General features: G+C 37.1%; 1 protein-coding gene across 3 annotated transcripts in view; it reads right to left on the bottom strand.

Moving 5' to 3' along the window:
- Window positions 1-205: 205 nt before the first annotated feature.
- The window catches only part of LOC150108902 (phosphoserine phosphatase-like), a 70,784-nt gene continuing 54,499 nt past the window's right edge, over window positions 206-16,490 (bottom strand). For all 3 annotated transcript variants that reach the window (XM_090410834.1, XM_090410827.1, XM_090410833.1), the window contains exons 5-6: window positions 9,872-10,020; window positions 206-821 (exon numbers count right to left, since the gene is read on the bottom strand). In XM_090410834.1, the coding sequence (XP_090266960.1) occupies window positions 711-821; window positions 9,872-10,020 (260 nt within the window). In that variant the 3' untranslated portion in view covers window positions 206-710. The remainder of the gene's footprint in view (window positions 822-9,871; window positions 10,021-16,490) is intronic.

Genomic DNA, 16,490 nt, shown 5'->3' with positions numbered 1-16,490 from the left:
AATAATAATTCATGTGCTATAAGTGAAAAAGACTTAAAGAGCATTTATGCTGATAAGTTTCCATCAGGTAATGCAAGTATGCTGCTAATGCAAATTATGTACTACCAACATATTAAAGAGTTACTGGAGAACTAATACTAAACCTCCTGTGTTTATGATTTTAATATTTCTCTTAAGGCAGAAAATAAGATACAAAACACCAAAGGAAAACAAGTATGACAATTTAATGTCAGCTCTGCCAACAACTTGCATGTTTACATTGAAATTCATAAGTGAAATTACAAACATGACAAAAAAATGTTCTATAAAAAGAACCAACAATAAAATATATTAATTGCTCGTATAAGAGCATTTGCATTATTTAATTTACAGTGGAAAAAATATAGCTCTGATGCTGTACAATGACTACGGTTCTCGTTCAACTGTAGGAACCAGGTTGTTTTGCTAGATGGCGCTAGCTGGTAGTGGAGCGATATCCACAATGAAAGCAAGAGGAAGGTGATACATAATGCATCAACTCTTCATGCATGTGATAACTGCTTCTAGGTCTCCTAGGTGGGAGAATGCCAGGAATATCACCGACATTTCTAGAGGCTCCTTTTTTGCTTTCAAGCAAGGATCTCTTTAATGAAGGGCAACGGCAAATTGAAGGGTGTTATAAATAAGAATGAGGAAAGGAACATCTACATTATTAACTGTCTTTGTATTTATCAGTTTTTAAGCATTTCTTCATTCAGTTCATCAAAGGTAGTGACAAACCACTTGGCCCCATTTCTTACTTTCTCTCTGATTTGGTTTCCTCCAAAACCAACAAATAGGTCCTGAAAATATACAAAATAAAATTTAACTGAAGAACATTTTATACTCTCCTCACTTTAAACATACTTCCTCATATAGTAGCTAAACTATAATAACAAATGCAAAAATATATTACACGGTCTCAAAATTCGAAGCAATCTGCACAATGTTACCAGACTTGGTTCAAAGTTCAACTTTTGGCACCTGGTAATAATATAACCAATTCGTTAGCAAATTATGACTGTGCTAAAAGTTGAGCTTTGAACCAATCCTGAACACAAGAAGAGTAAAATTTTGCAAATTGTTTCAGGTATATATATCATATGGCCAAAATTTTGTAGTAAATATTTATGATTTTTCTCTTTTAAGTTTCACATAGCATTCTTCAGAGGTTGGTACCATCGTTAGTCAGAGAAAGTACATTAAATGTTGCCCACTTCATGATGAAATGAACACTTCCTTCTTCTGCAGGTGCATTGTACATCTGAAAAAATATTTTTTTAGTTATTATCACAGCAATATCTTAACACTCAACTTTCACTACACTGAATTCTTTTGCTCAGTATGATTTTGAAACAACCATAACCAGGTATTTCTGCACGTGGAAAAGAATACCAACATGTGTCCTCAAACTGAATGAAGAATCGCTAGCAATGAGAACCACCCAATATGCCATAAATGCAAAAATACCCTTCATGACAATTAAACAAAATAAATTACTCCAATGCACTCTCAAACCACCCAAACTCCTAACACTTCGTACAAAAAAAGGCTACTTAGGATGTTTTAACTTAATGAAAACTGCCAGCACCTGTCACATTTGTTGCTGGCTTGCCATGTATATAATGTTTTTTTTTTTATCCTCAGTTCTTTCGAAAAATCCAAACTACAAATTCATCTTTTTGGTTTTTAACTTTTTCGTCACTGATTTTAAAATTGTCTGTCTTCACATATTTTCTACACGTGTTGCTATCTTGTACTTCACCATTTTAAATTGCATACTGTCTCAGCTCTAATCAAGTTTTTACCATTATTACCACCAAGACACAGGAATGTTAATTATTATCCTTCTTTTTAAATCGTATCAAATCGAACTGTTTAAGCCTAGCTGTTAAAAAAGAGTCTGCTCCATAGCCAAGAATAGCTTTTTCTCATATTTTAATATACTAATATATTAATATATTTTGTACATAAATATTTGTATTTAAGAAATGTATTAATTAAGCTAAGTATGCAGTAGTCTGCACGGTTAGCCTAGTGGTTATGCGCTTCGCAACCATATGCCTGGGGAAGGAGTATCCTAGGTTCAATTCTTGTCAATGACATGAGGAGCTTAAGGATCTTCCTTAGCCATAGCCAAGTTAGCCAGTCTTGGGCATGAATTCGTTCCGCCTGGCCAAACGAATTTACTTTTGACTTCTCCAAGTGACTTTTTTTCGGATGCCCCTCTTCCGGTGGTCTCCACTCAACACTTTGTTTTGGGCTCATACTCAAAACACCACGTTTTGTCACCAGTAACGATTGTTTCAAGGAAGTTTGAGTCCTTAGAAGCGGTTTTAATGAGGTCCTTGCAGTGTTCAATTCGATACATTTTTTGGTCGTCGGTCAACTTGTGGCGAACAAATCACGAAGGTCCAAACTCTCAGTCAAAATGTTGTGCACAGTTGATTTTGGAATCCCCAATTCATCTTCAATCAATCTCATGGACGATTTTGGGTTTTCTTTGATGAAATCATGCACTTTTTGGATGTTAACTTCGCTCAGTCTACTTTTTGGACGGCCAAGCTTTTCTTCGTCCTCAAGCGTCTCACGACCACTTTGAAATTGCTTAAACCACTCGTAAACTTGAGTACGGGATAAGCATTCATCACCGTATGCTTTTGGAAGCATCTGACGCGTTTCGGTAAAACTTTTACTAAGTTTAATTTAACGCAAAAGTAAATTGCAGATCTCTGTTTGAAACTCATTTTACGACCATTCATCAAAACACACTATCACTCTGCTTCTAATGAAACAAATGCCATAAACAGTTGACACAACACTAATGAAGGTTGCCGCTTTCGACAACAAAAAGATAAAACAGGTGGTGCCACTAGTTTCTTCTATTTTCGAAAAGTTCAGTTTCTTTTTAGACAGAAGATGTAGTCTATAACACCAATTATAAAAAAAAAAGGTTTTGTTTTTGAACAGTATTTCCCTCAACACAAATTTCAAGATTCAAATGTTTCAGTAAATTTTTAGAGAAAGTAGCAAAATTAATAATAGTAAATGCTGAACTTCCATTCTGGACATAGACTATGTCCTGACCATGTTCCAGTATAAAGATGTGCATAAATTCACACAGCAAGAACATCCAAGAAAACCAGAAAGGCCTTACTGTGTTTTGGATAATAATAATAATATTATTATTATTATTATGTTACACTTCCAGGGAGTTCCAAAGATTCATCGAGGGGGGGCACCTACTCTGCAACTCTGTCTCCATCCAATTCTCCAACTATCATCATCTATACGAATGTCATCTACCATCCACCACCACCAGTATTTTCACAGACAATCACAAACATCCATGCCCATGGCAGGATTTGAACCCACAGCCTTTTGGCTGGAGAGTGGACACGCTAACCACTCGGCTGATCAGGCCGACATCTTCGTATTAGTTCAGGAAACTAGAGCAATACAGGAGTTTGATAGGAAATAATTACTATTTTAGTTTTGAAGATAAAAGTTATATTAATACTGAACACAAAAATATTTACAAAATATCTTAAAAACAATTAAAACAGCATTCGGAGCTGAACTGTAGACTAAAATATATATTACTTGATTTAAAAAACCATGGAGGAAATTTGAATACTGTGGACTCATTCCATACAGTAATCAAGCAGATGCTTTTAGAGAATACAAAGCAAAATACAAGAAAGCTAAATTATATCTAAAAGTAGCTAAACAAATCACAGGAACTTCAGTAAGAAGAAAATACAAGATAAATACCATGAAGATGGCAAAATATTCTGGAGACTATTACCAAATCTTGCAGACATGAAGGAAAAAAAAAAGGGGGTACGGTAAATACACATCCATACGTGGGATAGAAAAAGCTATCAGAAATTCAAAATGTGGATGGGTAGCTGGAGTAGTTAATATTTGATCATAAGCTCATAAGTATAAAAGTTTTACAGCAACTACACAACATATTATTATTATTACTACAGGCAACTCCAAAGAGTCCTCAGACTCATCGAGGGAAGCCCTGAACATCACATCCATCACAACTATTCGACATTCACACAGTATCTATCATACTTTGCCTTGGACTCATTCACAGTCATAGCACCCACAACAGACTCTGGCAGCTTATTCCACTCATTTACCACTCTCCAAGTAAAAAACCTAGCTCTAACACCCTTGTTAACCACACTCTTGCCCAGCTTCCATGGATGGCCCCTAGTCCTCCCACCACCAGTCCTGTTCTCAAAAATATCCTCTGAATTAATCTTATAGAAACTCTTCAGTAATTTGAATGTCTCAATCATATTCCCCCTTTTCCGCCTATCAACCAATTTCTGCAACCCACAAATCTTCAACCTGTTCTCATACGGTTCATTCCATAGACCTGTTATCATCTTGGTCACTCGCCTCTGGATCCTCTCCACCTCCTCCCCATCTACAAGAAACCCAGGCAACCAAATCTGGGCACAGTAGTCGAGATAGGGTCTTATCAAGGCTCGATACAGAGGAACAATAACTTGCTTGTCTCTGCTCATCAATGTATTCTTCAGCAACCAAGTGATTGGATGAGCTGATTTAGCCACTGACTCTAGGTATAGAGTCAGCCATTACCTCCTGCAAACGCTCCTTCCACTTCCCCACTGTCAACATCCAGCCCTTGCAGTTTTATATGCCACGGCACTGAACCAAGCAATCTGCTAAGCTTTTCATACTTACCAGCATGGTAATTCATCATGTACCCTGTCTTAATCGAAAATTTCACACAATTAGTCCCTCCCCCATGTCAGGACCTTATGACCACTCTCACCAATTGGTAGTAACATGGTCATATTCATTACAGTCAAATTCTCAGATGCTATTACTAGGTCAAGCACTCTCGAACCCCCTAGTATTTTCCATTACATGCTGTCTCAGATAGCTATCCCTTAATAACTGCATAAAATCCAGTTCCTTCCTCACATGTGTCCTCTCCTCCTTCCACTCATTGCATCAATTTGTTTATGCATACTATCTCCACCATCTATTCCATCACTTGGTCTATAGCAGCATCCAACTGTAAATTTTGTTCTGCTAGTCTCAATCTCACACCAAATAGCCTCAAATAAGCTCATTTCACTATCCTGCAATTCAACTTCTATTCTCCTTGGCTGCAGTTCATCAGCTATCATCAATAACACTCTTCCCCCCATTTTATTCTCTCTGTCCTCCTGAACACATTATACCCTTCACATTCTATCCCACTAACTAACAATTAATAATTCAAAAGGTTTGGTAAGAAGATTGAATTCAAGATGACAGGAGTATTGCTCCTGCAGTATGCACTAAAAAGGACAGGTAAAATTGAATGTAAGAATTACCAAGGAATTTCTCTGTTGAGTCTTCCAGATAAGATTTATGAGCATACTTCAGAAGAGGCTAAGAAAAAACTGTGGAAGAGAAACTGATTAAAGCTAAATAAGAGGTGTCAAGACCAAATTTTTTATCTCAAATCAGATCACAAATTGTTGAAAACTTATGTAACATCACAAGGAATAGAACAAAAGATCTACAAGTTTTGTAGACCTCAAAAAGCATACAAGTACACAGCCTATACTTGTAAGTTAGCAGTTAGGATTGAAGGATGCCTGGATGAATAGGAAGATTAAAATAATATCATATTAACATCACAAGGGTGTATACCATGTCTGTTTATCTATCATCTGGATTACATTTGGGAAGAAATGTCACTAAACCTAATATCAAAATTGGGATGTTAATCTCACTCTTTTCATGCAGATGATAATATACTCTAGATCAGTGATTCTCAATTTTTTCTTCTTCTAGTGGCTGCAAAAGCAGTCAGAAGATTTAGTTCAAAGCCACATAATTCCTTTTCAGTTACCGATAATTGGAATTTATATGCATATTACACAGGAATAATAATAAAATTTCAAAAGTTTTTGTAAAAACTGTAACTAATAATAAGTTACATAATTTAAGATTGTCCGTGCAGTTAGCCGAGTGGCTACGTGCCTCGCAACCATATGCCTGGGAAAGGAGTGTCCTGGGTTTGATTCCACATCACTGGCCAGTCTTGGGCATGGATTGCAGGTTTTTTTCTCCCCAGTTTATCTGGAGTTTTTCATCCTGCAAGCAGGCAAACTGGTTTTGAGAACATAACACTTCTACAGACATAGGATACACTGAGAGGCATAGGAATAATCACCTTATCCTTGAGTACGGTTGTGGTTAAATGAATAGAAAAACCCTTGACACCACAAGGTAAAAGAACGAAGAATAAGGAGAATTTAAGATTATATCCTGAAGTCAGATGAGAAATGTATATATTTTTGAGTTTTGTAGAACAATATCATGTTAAATTGTAACTACTATAATAACTTGCCATTAAATGCAAGCATAAAAACAAATTAAAATATCAGATGGATAGTCAAACATCATTATATGCAAAGAAATAATTATAGAATATTATTAATTACATGAGTTACATAGTAATAAATCTTGTTTTGGTTTTTAAGCTTTACGTAATCTAATATAGTATAGTAATAAAGATCTACCAAAATGTAAAAAATAAGAATTTATTAAAATAAAATGGTAAACTGAACATAATACCCCAAAACATTTTTCTATGAAAAGCAAGCCTGTTTTAGTTCAACATAACAAACTATATTTATTTACTTTAATAAATTTTTAAAAGGAAATTATTTTTCAGTTACCTTTCGATGCTAGTCTCATTGCTGCCATCAAGTTCTTGTCTACTAGGTTATGATATTTATTTTTAATAAAACACAATTTATTAAAAGCTTGCTCATAGTAAACTGTTGTTGGGAATATAAATAAAAAGTAGAGCTACTACAGCTAAATTTTTTATATTCACACTTGAATTGCCATGCAATTGTTAAACAAATCCAGCCAAAATGATACTATTGTTGAGTTTCTATCTTTGAAAAACATTTTCAATTTATCATCATTATAAATTTCCATTTCCGTCCTTTTGGAGAACCATTTCTTTGTGCTGCCCCTAAACACCTTCCCAAATGGGTAGCGAGCCTATTGATGGAGTTTCCTCTAGCAGAGTGCTGAAGAGCAGTGTCAAAGGGAGACTGTAACATATTTTTCGAATGGGTCCCTCTGCCTAAAACCCGAACGCATCCCTTGGTAACCTGCGTGACGGACGATGCCGTATGAACATTTTTTGATGGCCTGATCATGTTACAGTGTTTGATAATGTCCTGTTAGCACAAGACGAAATGACAGCAAAATAGGAAAGATTCCCCTCAAACTCTAATAGCATTCGGGGGAAGGAGCAAGAAGAGAAGAAAGAAAGAAGCAAGGGAGGAAGAGGAGGGACCAGTCTACAGATAATATAACAGATGTATATTACATGAAGTAAGGCATGGTCCAGCATCAGGTACCTCAGGTTTGCCACGCCCGTATTCACTAAAGTAAGCCCCTGAGGCCCTTGTGGTGCAAGAATAAGCACCTAATCTGGAGTCAGAATACTCTGCCTTCCTAGAGGAAGTGGATGCTGCTTTTGACAGGGTGGCAGACATGGAATCAGTCCTGCTAATGGGTGACTTCAATGCACATGCCGGAACAGATGACCAGACATGGAGAGGTGTGATTGGGAGGAACAGCACCCTGACCTTAACGCGAATGGGTTGAAATTATTGGACTTCTGCTGTACTAACAGCTTGTCCATAATAAATACCTTCTTCCGGCACTGAGAAGTCCATAAGTATACCTGGTACAGGGATACACTGGAACAAAGGTCTCTGATTGACTTCTTTATAGTCTCAGCAGACCTATTTTCCTCAGTGTTGGAAATTCATGCGAGAAGAGGGGCAGAACTGTCAACTGACCACCACCTTGCTGTATGCACTCTACGGCTTCAGAAACCAGATGCTGCCATCAACGCTGGTAGGCCTAAGCAGTTATATCACGTGAAATGGGAGGCATTGGAAAATGAGGCTGTGAGGAAGAATTTTGCAGATGACATTTCGTCCAGGTTCAAAGAGATTCCCAAGCATACTGCAGATGTTGAGGAGGAGTGGAAGCTGTTCAGAACAGCTGTCACTGCCTCTGCACTCTCATGGTGTGGCAGAAAGCGGCTCGGCATGGCAACAGGCAGTGAGAAAAGGACACCTTGGTGGAACTAAGAAGTCCAAAAAACTGTCTGGGCAAAAAATGAGTCCTACCTAACATGGCTTAGGGTCAGGTCACCTGAGATGCGTTTGCAGTATGCTGAGGCAGTAAAGACAGCAAAGCAGAAGGCTTGAGAATCCTTTGGAGAAAGATTAGACTCATCCTATGCAAACAAAGTATTCTGGCAGACCATCCGCCGCCTTCGAGGGAGGAAATCGTGCACAGCAAGGACAATTAAGGCCTCTGGTGGTGCACTTTTAACAACCGAGAAGGATATCCTCCACAGATGGAGGGAATACTTTGAGAGCCTTCTTAACCCTGGTGGCCCAGCAGTTGTGGACATCCAAGAAGTGCAGATCAGGGCAATGACTAGTCTCACAGCAGAAGAGGTCCATTTAGCAACAAAATCGGGGAAGGCTGTTGGCGATGATGAAATTCGGCCTGAAATGCCTTAAATCGAGACGGTGTTCTCTGGCTGACTCGAGTGTGTCAGGCTGCTTGGATATCTGGGCGAGCACCAAAGCAATGGCAGACAGGCATAATAATACCAGTCTTCAAGAAGGGAGACCAGCAGGATTGCAGTAACTATCGTGGCATCTCTCTCTGCTCAGCCTGCCTGGGAAAGTGTATGCTAGGTGCTTGGAAAGACAGTACAGGAGCATAGTTGAGTCAAAGTTCCAGGAAGAACAATGTGGCTTTCATCCTGGTAGAAGCACAACTGACCAAAACTTCACTTTAAGGCAAGTCTTTGAGAAATCTTGGGAATACGTCAAGAAAATTAGAAATAAAAAGCTCAAAAGTATGAAACTAGGCAGAAACAATGAACATCAAATGCATTCTGAAAGTGGAGCCTATAGAACAAGTAAATATTTCATATATTTATACAGTTTTTAGTGAAGATGACAAGCTAAATTTGGAAATAGACAACAGAAGCAGAGCTGGTGTGGCAAGTTGCTAGGGAAAAAGAATAAATTTATATGGAATAAAAGAGAAATTAGCCAAAACACCAACCTAGCAATATACAAGATAGTGTTCAAACCAGTTTTAAGTTATGGATCTAAGAGCGGGCTAGATATAAAGCACTTAATCAAAGACTAGAGATCACAGGTTCTGAGAAAAATTAGGGGAGTGAACCAATAGCAGAATCATATTAAAGTTGATATTAAAAAGGATCATATTGTTGGCGTTCAAGAATATGTAAGCAGAGCTAATCTAAGGTGGTATGGTCATTTAAATAGAATGAGCGAGGAAAGGTTAGCAAAACAGGTTTTTCATGCCAAGAAGTCTAAGTGGATAGATTCAGTCAAAAGTTCCTTAGAGGAACAAAATATTAGATATGACAATATTGGAGTGCAATAAGTTTACATTATTGAAAATTAATAATGTAAACTAAATTATGTACTGCTGTCACAGTATCCTAAACATCCCTCGAGGGCACATCAGGAAACAGATGATGATTAGAGAATATGAGATATTGATTACAAGGGAAGTGAATTTATAATGGTACATCAAGAGAGAGTGACTATATCTTGATGCATTTTGAGCATTAAATATATTCTAAAATATATGACTATAAACAAGGCTAATAATTTTGAACTTTGAAGCAAGGTAAAAAAAAAAAGACAGTCGTTTGAATAATGTAAACCCATTTTATAATAAATTCATAATGTTAATAGTAGTTCAGTTAGGAAAAACTTACCGCTGGTGGTGATGCAACAAGATCAGTAACACCATCACCAACCATTACAAGCCTTTGATATCCATAACGATGCTTTAAATAAGCTGAGACCTGGGCCTTTCCATCCTGTTCACAAGTTGGTTGATTTTCATCAAAGCCTGCATAATCTCCTAAAATTCAGAAATAAAGTTATTAAATATATATATATATATATATATATATATATATGTTAAAAATACCAAGCAATTTTAAACCTGGTTTTACTCCATTTCCCAATTTAGAGCATAAGCAAACAGACAAACAAGTTAAGTTTGCGCCTGCAAGTGATGCAAGTCTAGCAGATCCTACAGGTAGTGCAAATATAGAGGTATCTTTTCATATAAAGTGACGAAAAAAAAATCACATGGATGTGACTAAACTATGACAGTGTATCATTTCTGTACAGAGACAGGTACTCTGTCTACCTCCACAAAACAAGCAACTTATCCATGGCTAGGCATTTTTTAATCGCAATTATATGCTTTATTCTGATTTGGTGATTTTACTTAAATCACCAAATCTGTATGTGGCAAACTTTTGTCACCTTATTATATGCCTTGTACAGATCTACAAAACTTAAATACAAATCCTTGTTATATTCCCAAAATTTCTCAACTATTTGTCTTGCTTACTAAATAACTTAAGGAAATTACAATGTACAAAAGAATATAGATTAAATTAAACTTTAATATATTTCCAATATTTCGGCAACGTCACATTGCCATTTTCAAGGAACTTAACATAAAGACATATGCACGCAGGCACTACATACAGTAAATGAGGACGAAGCAAGTTATCGTTTCTCCTAAAAGTCCTGATGGTGCCCCCTAGGGGGCTATGTAGGTATTCTTGACCATTGGGCTGAAGGTCTCATGATGTATGTCTCCCAAATTTGGGACAGTCTCATGCAACCAAATTTGTTGAGGTTTGGCATGTTACTTAGGGCTGAGGATGATTCCATGAAAAGTCTTTTGAACTTGAACTTGCTACAGTGTATTATTGTGGCTTTCTTCCATCGTATTCTGTGGAGTGTATCCAGAGCATGGTCTGTAAGACCAGAGTGGCTATATTGATGAAATTCTGATATTCGCTGTCCTGCCTGTTTGGCCAAAGTAGGACAGCTTACAGCTGGAAGAGACCTGGTATACACCAGGTAGGTCTAGGGGAAGTGGTTGGTCTTTAGTGGAGCAGATAAGGGATGCCAATTTTCTATAAAGTCTGTAAGAAGAGATCACGTCATGTTTTTTTAAGATTTTGGTAATTTTTTCCGAGGTGCCTCGGATGTAGGGAATGGTGATGGATTTAGAATAATCCTTGTTGTGAGAGGGTTGTGGTTTACTGGATTCAATGTTTTTTTTTTTTTTTTTTTTTTTTTGGGGGGGGGGGGGTAGCCATTGGCTGAGAAAGTGTTGAGGATGCGATTTAGTTCATTGGTTAGGACATTGTCATTTGAACAGATTAGTTTAGTCCTGTTGTATAGTTCTTAACAGCTCCATATTGTCGTGAGGGGGGGGGGGAATGGTGGGATTGTTGGTGAATGTATCTAACTATATGGATGGGTTGTCCATAAATTGAGAAAACCAAGGTTCGAACAGGCTGGCGATGACTAATGTGTCTAGGAAAGGGAGGCTATTGTTTTCCTCTTTTTCCAGGGTGAACTTAATTCTGGGGTGTTGGTTGTTTAAGTGTGTTATGAAGGAGAAGCATGTATCAGAGCCATGTGGCCAAATAGCGAACATATCATCAACGAAGCGAAGCCATATGGTAGGTTTTTGTGGGGCAGAGTTTAAGGCTTTCTCTTCGAAGGTCTCCATAAAGAAATTGGCCAAAGATGGGGAGAGTGGTGAACCCATGGCTGTCCCTTCTATTTGTTCGTAGAATTTTCTCTGCCAAACGAAATAGCCTGAGTTCATTGTGAACTGAAATAGGGCTGAGATATCGGGAGGAAGTTTAGCTTGGATTAGCTCTAAGGTTTCCTTGAGTAGACATCAAAACTGACCATTATGTCAGTAGGTTGGAGTATAAGGTTTTCTATGATGGCTTTGAAGTGGGCTGAGTTTTTTTTTATGTGTGATGGTGTGTTGCCAGTATAGTGTGCGAGCGCTTTGGCCAAATGTTTAGCTAATTTGTATGCAGAGGAGGGGGGAAATCAATGCCATCCACTATGGGACGTAATGGCACATTTTCTTTATGTATTTTTGGGAGTCCATATATATGGGGGGTATAGAGTTATACGGTTTTAATTTGTTAGTAACATCTACAGGCCAAGAAGTAACCTTCTTAAGGAGCCTGTGGAGTTTTCTAATTTGTGAGTTGATGGGATTGTATTCAATGGGGAGGTAAGTAGCCCGATCTAATAATAGAGCATTAAGCTTACCTGTGTAGTCCGTTTGGTTGAGTACTATGGTGGCATTTCCTTTATCTGCTTTGGTGATTATTATTTCTTTGTTTTTTCTCATTTCCTGCAGCACTTTATATTCCTTAATGGATAAGTTGGATTTTGGTGGTCTTGCTTTTTGGAGAGAACACAAGCTACATCCAGTCTAATATTGTTGATGTGTTTTGGAAGGTGGCAGACCCTGCATTCAATTTGGATCATAATATCCTCGGCCGGTATTTTTCTGGGAGCAGAAACATCCTGATAGCCTATATGGCCTGAATCCAGCTTATTCTTCACCAAGCTTCATTTCCACCATTTTTCTTAGCTGTTTCTCAAGTATATTTGCATAAATCTTACCAAGAACACTCAGTAGGGAAATATCTCTGGAATTCTCACATTCAATTTTATTTTCCTTTTTACAGATGGATACTATGAGACTCTGCTCCAATCATCTTCAAGTCAACCCTCTGACCAGGCCTTCTGAATTATGCAATGCAGCACTGTAAAACGTTTATACCTTCATATGTGAGCATTTCTGCTTGAATTTCATCTGCTCCACATTTCAGGTTTTCGATGACTTTCTCTACTTCAAGTATGCATATGCAATCCTGACTGCATTCCTGTTAGTTTTCTACCACCATGTTGACACTGCATGTTTCATTTGGCAGTCTGTCAAAGTAATTCCTAAAGACATCCAGAATATATTTATCTTCCGTTTTCATTTCACCTTTATCATCTCCAATTCCTTTCTCAGTACTCTTTCCTCCATTTCCAAGAGCTTTTTCAATAGCCTCCAGAATATTTGGCCCCCCTTCCTGATATTTATTTTATATGTTCTTACCAAAGAAATTCCCATGACTTTTGTTTAGCTAGTTTTACACAGTGCTCCATTTTCTTACATTTTTTTCTGTATGCTCTAAGAGCATAAGCTAACTTACTTGTGAGGAAATTTTGATATGCTTTCTTCTTTTCTTTGACTGTCTTTAATTTCCTGAGTCCACAAAAGAGTTCTGATTTTTCTATCCTTACAGGACAAGCTCACCACATGCATCTCTGGCTGAATCAATCAAATGCATTCTTCAGGATTTGCCACTAAATCTGCAAGGTTTGGTTCTTTTTTTCATTTTTTCTTGAATGATGTTTGTGTATTTGAGTTTACAGTTCGCCTCTGAAAGCTGCTTAACTTTAATTCCTTTTAAAACTTTCATACGCATTCTTCTTTTAAACATGAAATTTAATTTTATCTTGTTCTAAACTAAATAGTGATCACTTCCTATTTCAAATCCTCTGTATACTTGTGTCCTGAACCAGTGGAAAACTATTGCTATGAACTGTAATGTAGTCAATGAGACTTTTCTTATTTCTTGCATCTTCTCTTCACGTGAATTTGTGCACACTATGTTCAAACATGGTGTTAGTAATAACTAATCCATGTCCTGAACAGAAATCCAACAGGTACTTACCATTAAATTAAAGGTTGCAAAAAATTATAATCTTGGTTTAATCCTTTATCCAAGTATAAGCAAACAAAGTTTGTACCTGAACTAATTTCAGGACTGGGCAACTTGTATATAGAGGCTATTCATTATGGAATACTAAGGCAAGTGATGTGAAGTCATTAGCCTCAATATATGAGTTGCCCAGTCCTAAAATTACTTCAGGTGCAAATCTTGGATAAAGGATTAAACCAAGAATATAATTTCTTGGTAAGTGGAAAAACTTCTAGGTACTTACATTGTTATTAGCTTTGCTCTTTTCTCCATATTTTCCCAAAATATTTCGGCATGCGTGATAATCATTTCCTACTCTGGTAGTTAGATTTCCAAAAAGGACCAACTTTTCCTTATTTCATTGTGTCAGCTGCTTTCTCTAATGCTTCAAAAAATTCTTCCATTTCTTCCTTAGTAAAACCTGTGGGACCATAAACACAAATAAGTCTATTGTCCATTTCTCATTCTGATATTTGCCCACATTACTACTTGATACTGCTTTCCATTCAGGAAGATTATTCTTGTATTTAGTCTTGAATACTTTAACTGCTATCTCTTTTGCTTGTTCATTATTGCATGAATATAACATGCTGTATTTGTAACTTAAAAAGATCTCACCTGTTTTTGTCTTACAGGGTGTTCGGGATAAATTTGACATATTTATAATTAATTATATTTTTCCGTAAGTTACATGTATTAACACACACTTCTCTTCATTTAAAAGTTTGGACCCTTCTTCATTCATATACAAGATGTCAGAAAGGATGGATAGCTGGAACCCACCTGAATCATGGAAGAGAATAACTTGTATCATGATGATTCGTGCCCGCCATCAAAATAAGGATATTACGACTGCTGCCCAATGCTCCCTGAATACAGTAAAAACAATCAGGAATGAACTAGAGACTTGCAATGGTGACTACGAGGATGTAGCAAGAAGAAAGATCCCTAGCAGACGATCTGATTGCGTTCGTACAGCAGAATTCCTCGCAAGTCTGCAGGAACAGGTGTTGAAGAACCCTGGCATTGGAATTCGGGCTTTGTTCGTGGAGTTGCTAACTGTAGTCAAGCCCTGGATAACAAGGGTAGGCAATGGTAGGCCGTATGTATGGCAGCAGGATTCGGCCCCTTGCCACACCTCTGGGAAAAGTCAAAAATGGTTGTCTGAAAATTTCTACGACTTCACCAGTCCAAATGTTTGGCCTCCAAACTCCCCAGACCTTAACCCCATGGATTATTTTGTATGGGGCGCAGTTGAAAAAGACACCAATCGCACTTCCAGTAATACAAAAGCCCAGTTAATGGATAAAATTAAAACAGTTTTTGCGGCCCTTCCCAGGGAGAGTGTAGCATCAGCTTGTTCGAGGTTCCGAAGCAGAATTGAAGCTGTGATCGATGCTAATAGTGGTTATTTTGAGTAAATCTTGTTGATAGTATTGTAATTAACTCTGCCTGTAATGTTTTTTTGTCAATTCATTAAATTTAATAGATACAAAGAAGATTTTCTTTTTCCTTACGAAACTGTCAAATTTATCCCGAACACCCTGTATTCGTTTTGGTCACACTTGTTATGTTGATATGGTAATTAACCAATTCTTCTGCTGGTTCCATTTCTATTCCATTAATAGTATCCATCTTGAACTGTGACTATGTTGAGTTGGGATGTGTTTGAAATTGTAGCATTTCTATTCCTGTTAATCTCAATATGACTATAAAAAAATAGAAATGAAAAGAATAAAAAACCATAAAACTTAAACAACAAACTGCTGCTCATGCAATAGAAAAAAAAAAAGTTACTATACTTGATTTCCAAGAAAAAGAGACAATACTACATATATCTGAAACCCTTCATCAATGAGTCTAGCTACTCACTGATGAAGCCTCAAAAAAGGCTGAAATCGGTCTGGGTAGTGACCTCCTGCCATAATGTAATAACAGCATACATTTCCTAGGAAATGTGTTTTTACATTATGGAAAATACCAAGAATAGCGATCAGAACTTTACCACCTTTGCTGCGAGTTGCCTGGTATTGTATTACGTACTAGGACTACTTGCATTAGCTCACGCTAGTAATCGCCGATATTTTTATAGTTTACTATATTTGGCATGAAACTCTCCGATTCCAATCTTTGAGTTTCTTATTCAGTTTTAATGTGGGATTTAATATCCCCTTAATTTAAATAATGTTTATATCGCCAAAATGAAGCCTATTGGCTCTTTATATTTAAGTAACTTAATGGGTGCACCTGTTTGACAACTCGTATAGCAGAGTATATAAGTTCTTTTCGCTATACCCTTTGGTATTAATTTGGTCTAGCTACTCACTGATGAAGCCTCAAAAAAGGCTGAAACCAGTCTGGGTAGTGACCTCCTGTCATAATGTAATAACAGCATACATTTCCTAGGAAATGTGTTTTTACATTATGGAAAATACCAAGAATAGCGATTAGAACTTTACCACCTTTGCTGCGAGTTGCCCGGTATTGTATTACGTACTAGGACTACTTGCATTAGCTCACGTTAGTAATCGCCGATATTTTTATAGTTTACTATATTCGGCATGAAACTCTCCGATTCCAATCTTTGAGTTTCTTATTCGGTTTTAAAACAATGTGGGGGTTTAATATCCCCTTAATTTAATAATGCTATTTTTATTATTATCAACAATTATGTCCTTACTACTTGTTTTAAATTATTTTCAATCAATGCAAATTCATAAATAACACTTCT

This window comes from Typopeltis vanoorti, chromosome 2, assembly GCF_054136105.1.
Source record: "Typopeltis vanoorti isolate ZY-2024b chromosome 2, IOZ_Tvanoo_1.0, whole genome shotgun sequence".
Taxonomy (NCBI): Eukaryota; Metazoa; Arthropoda; class Arachnida; order Uropygi; family Thelyphonidae; genus Typopeltis; species Typopeltis vanoorti.
The sequence above is the reverse complement of the archived record's forward strand: the minus strand, read 5'-3'. Positions and strand labels throughout refer to the sequence as shown.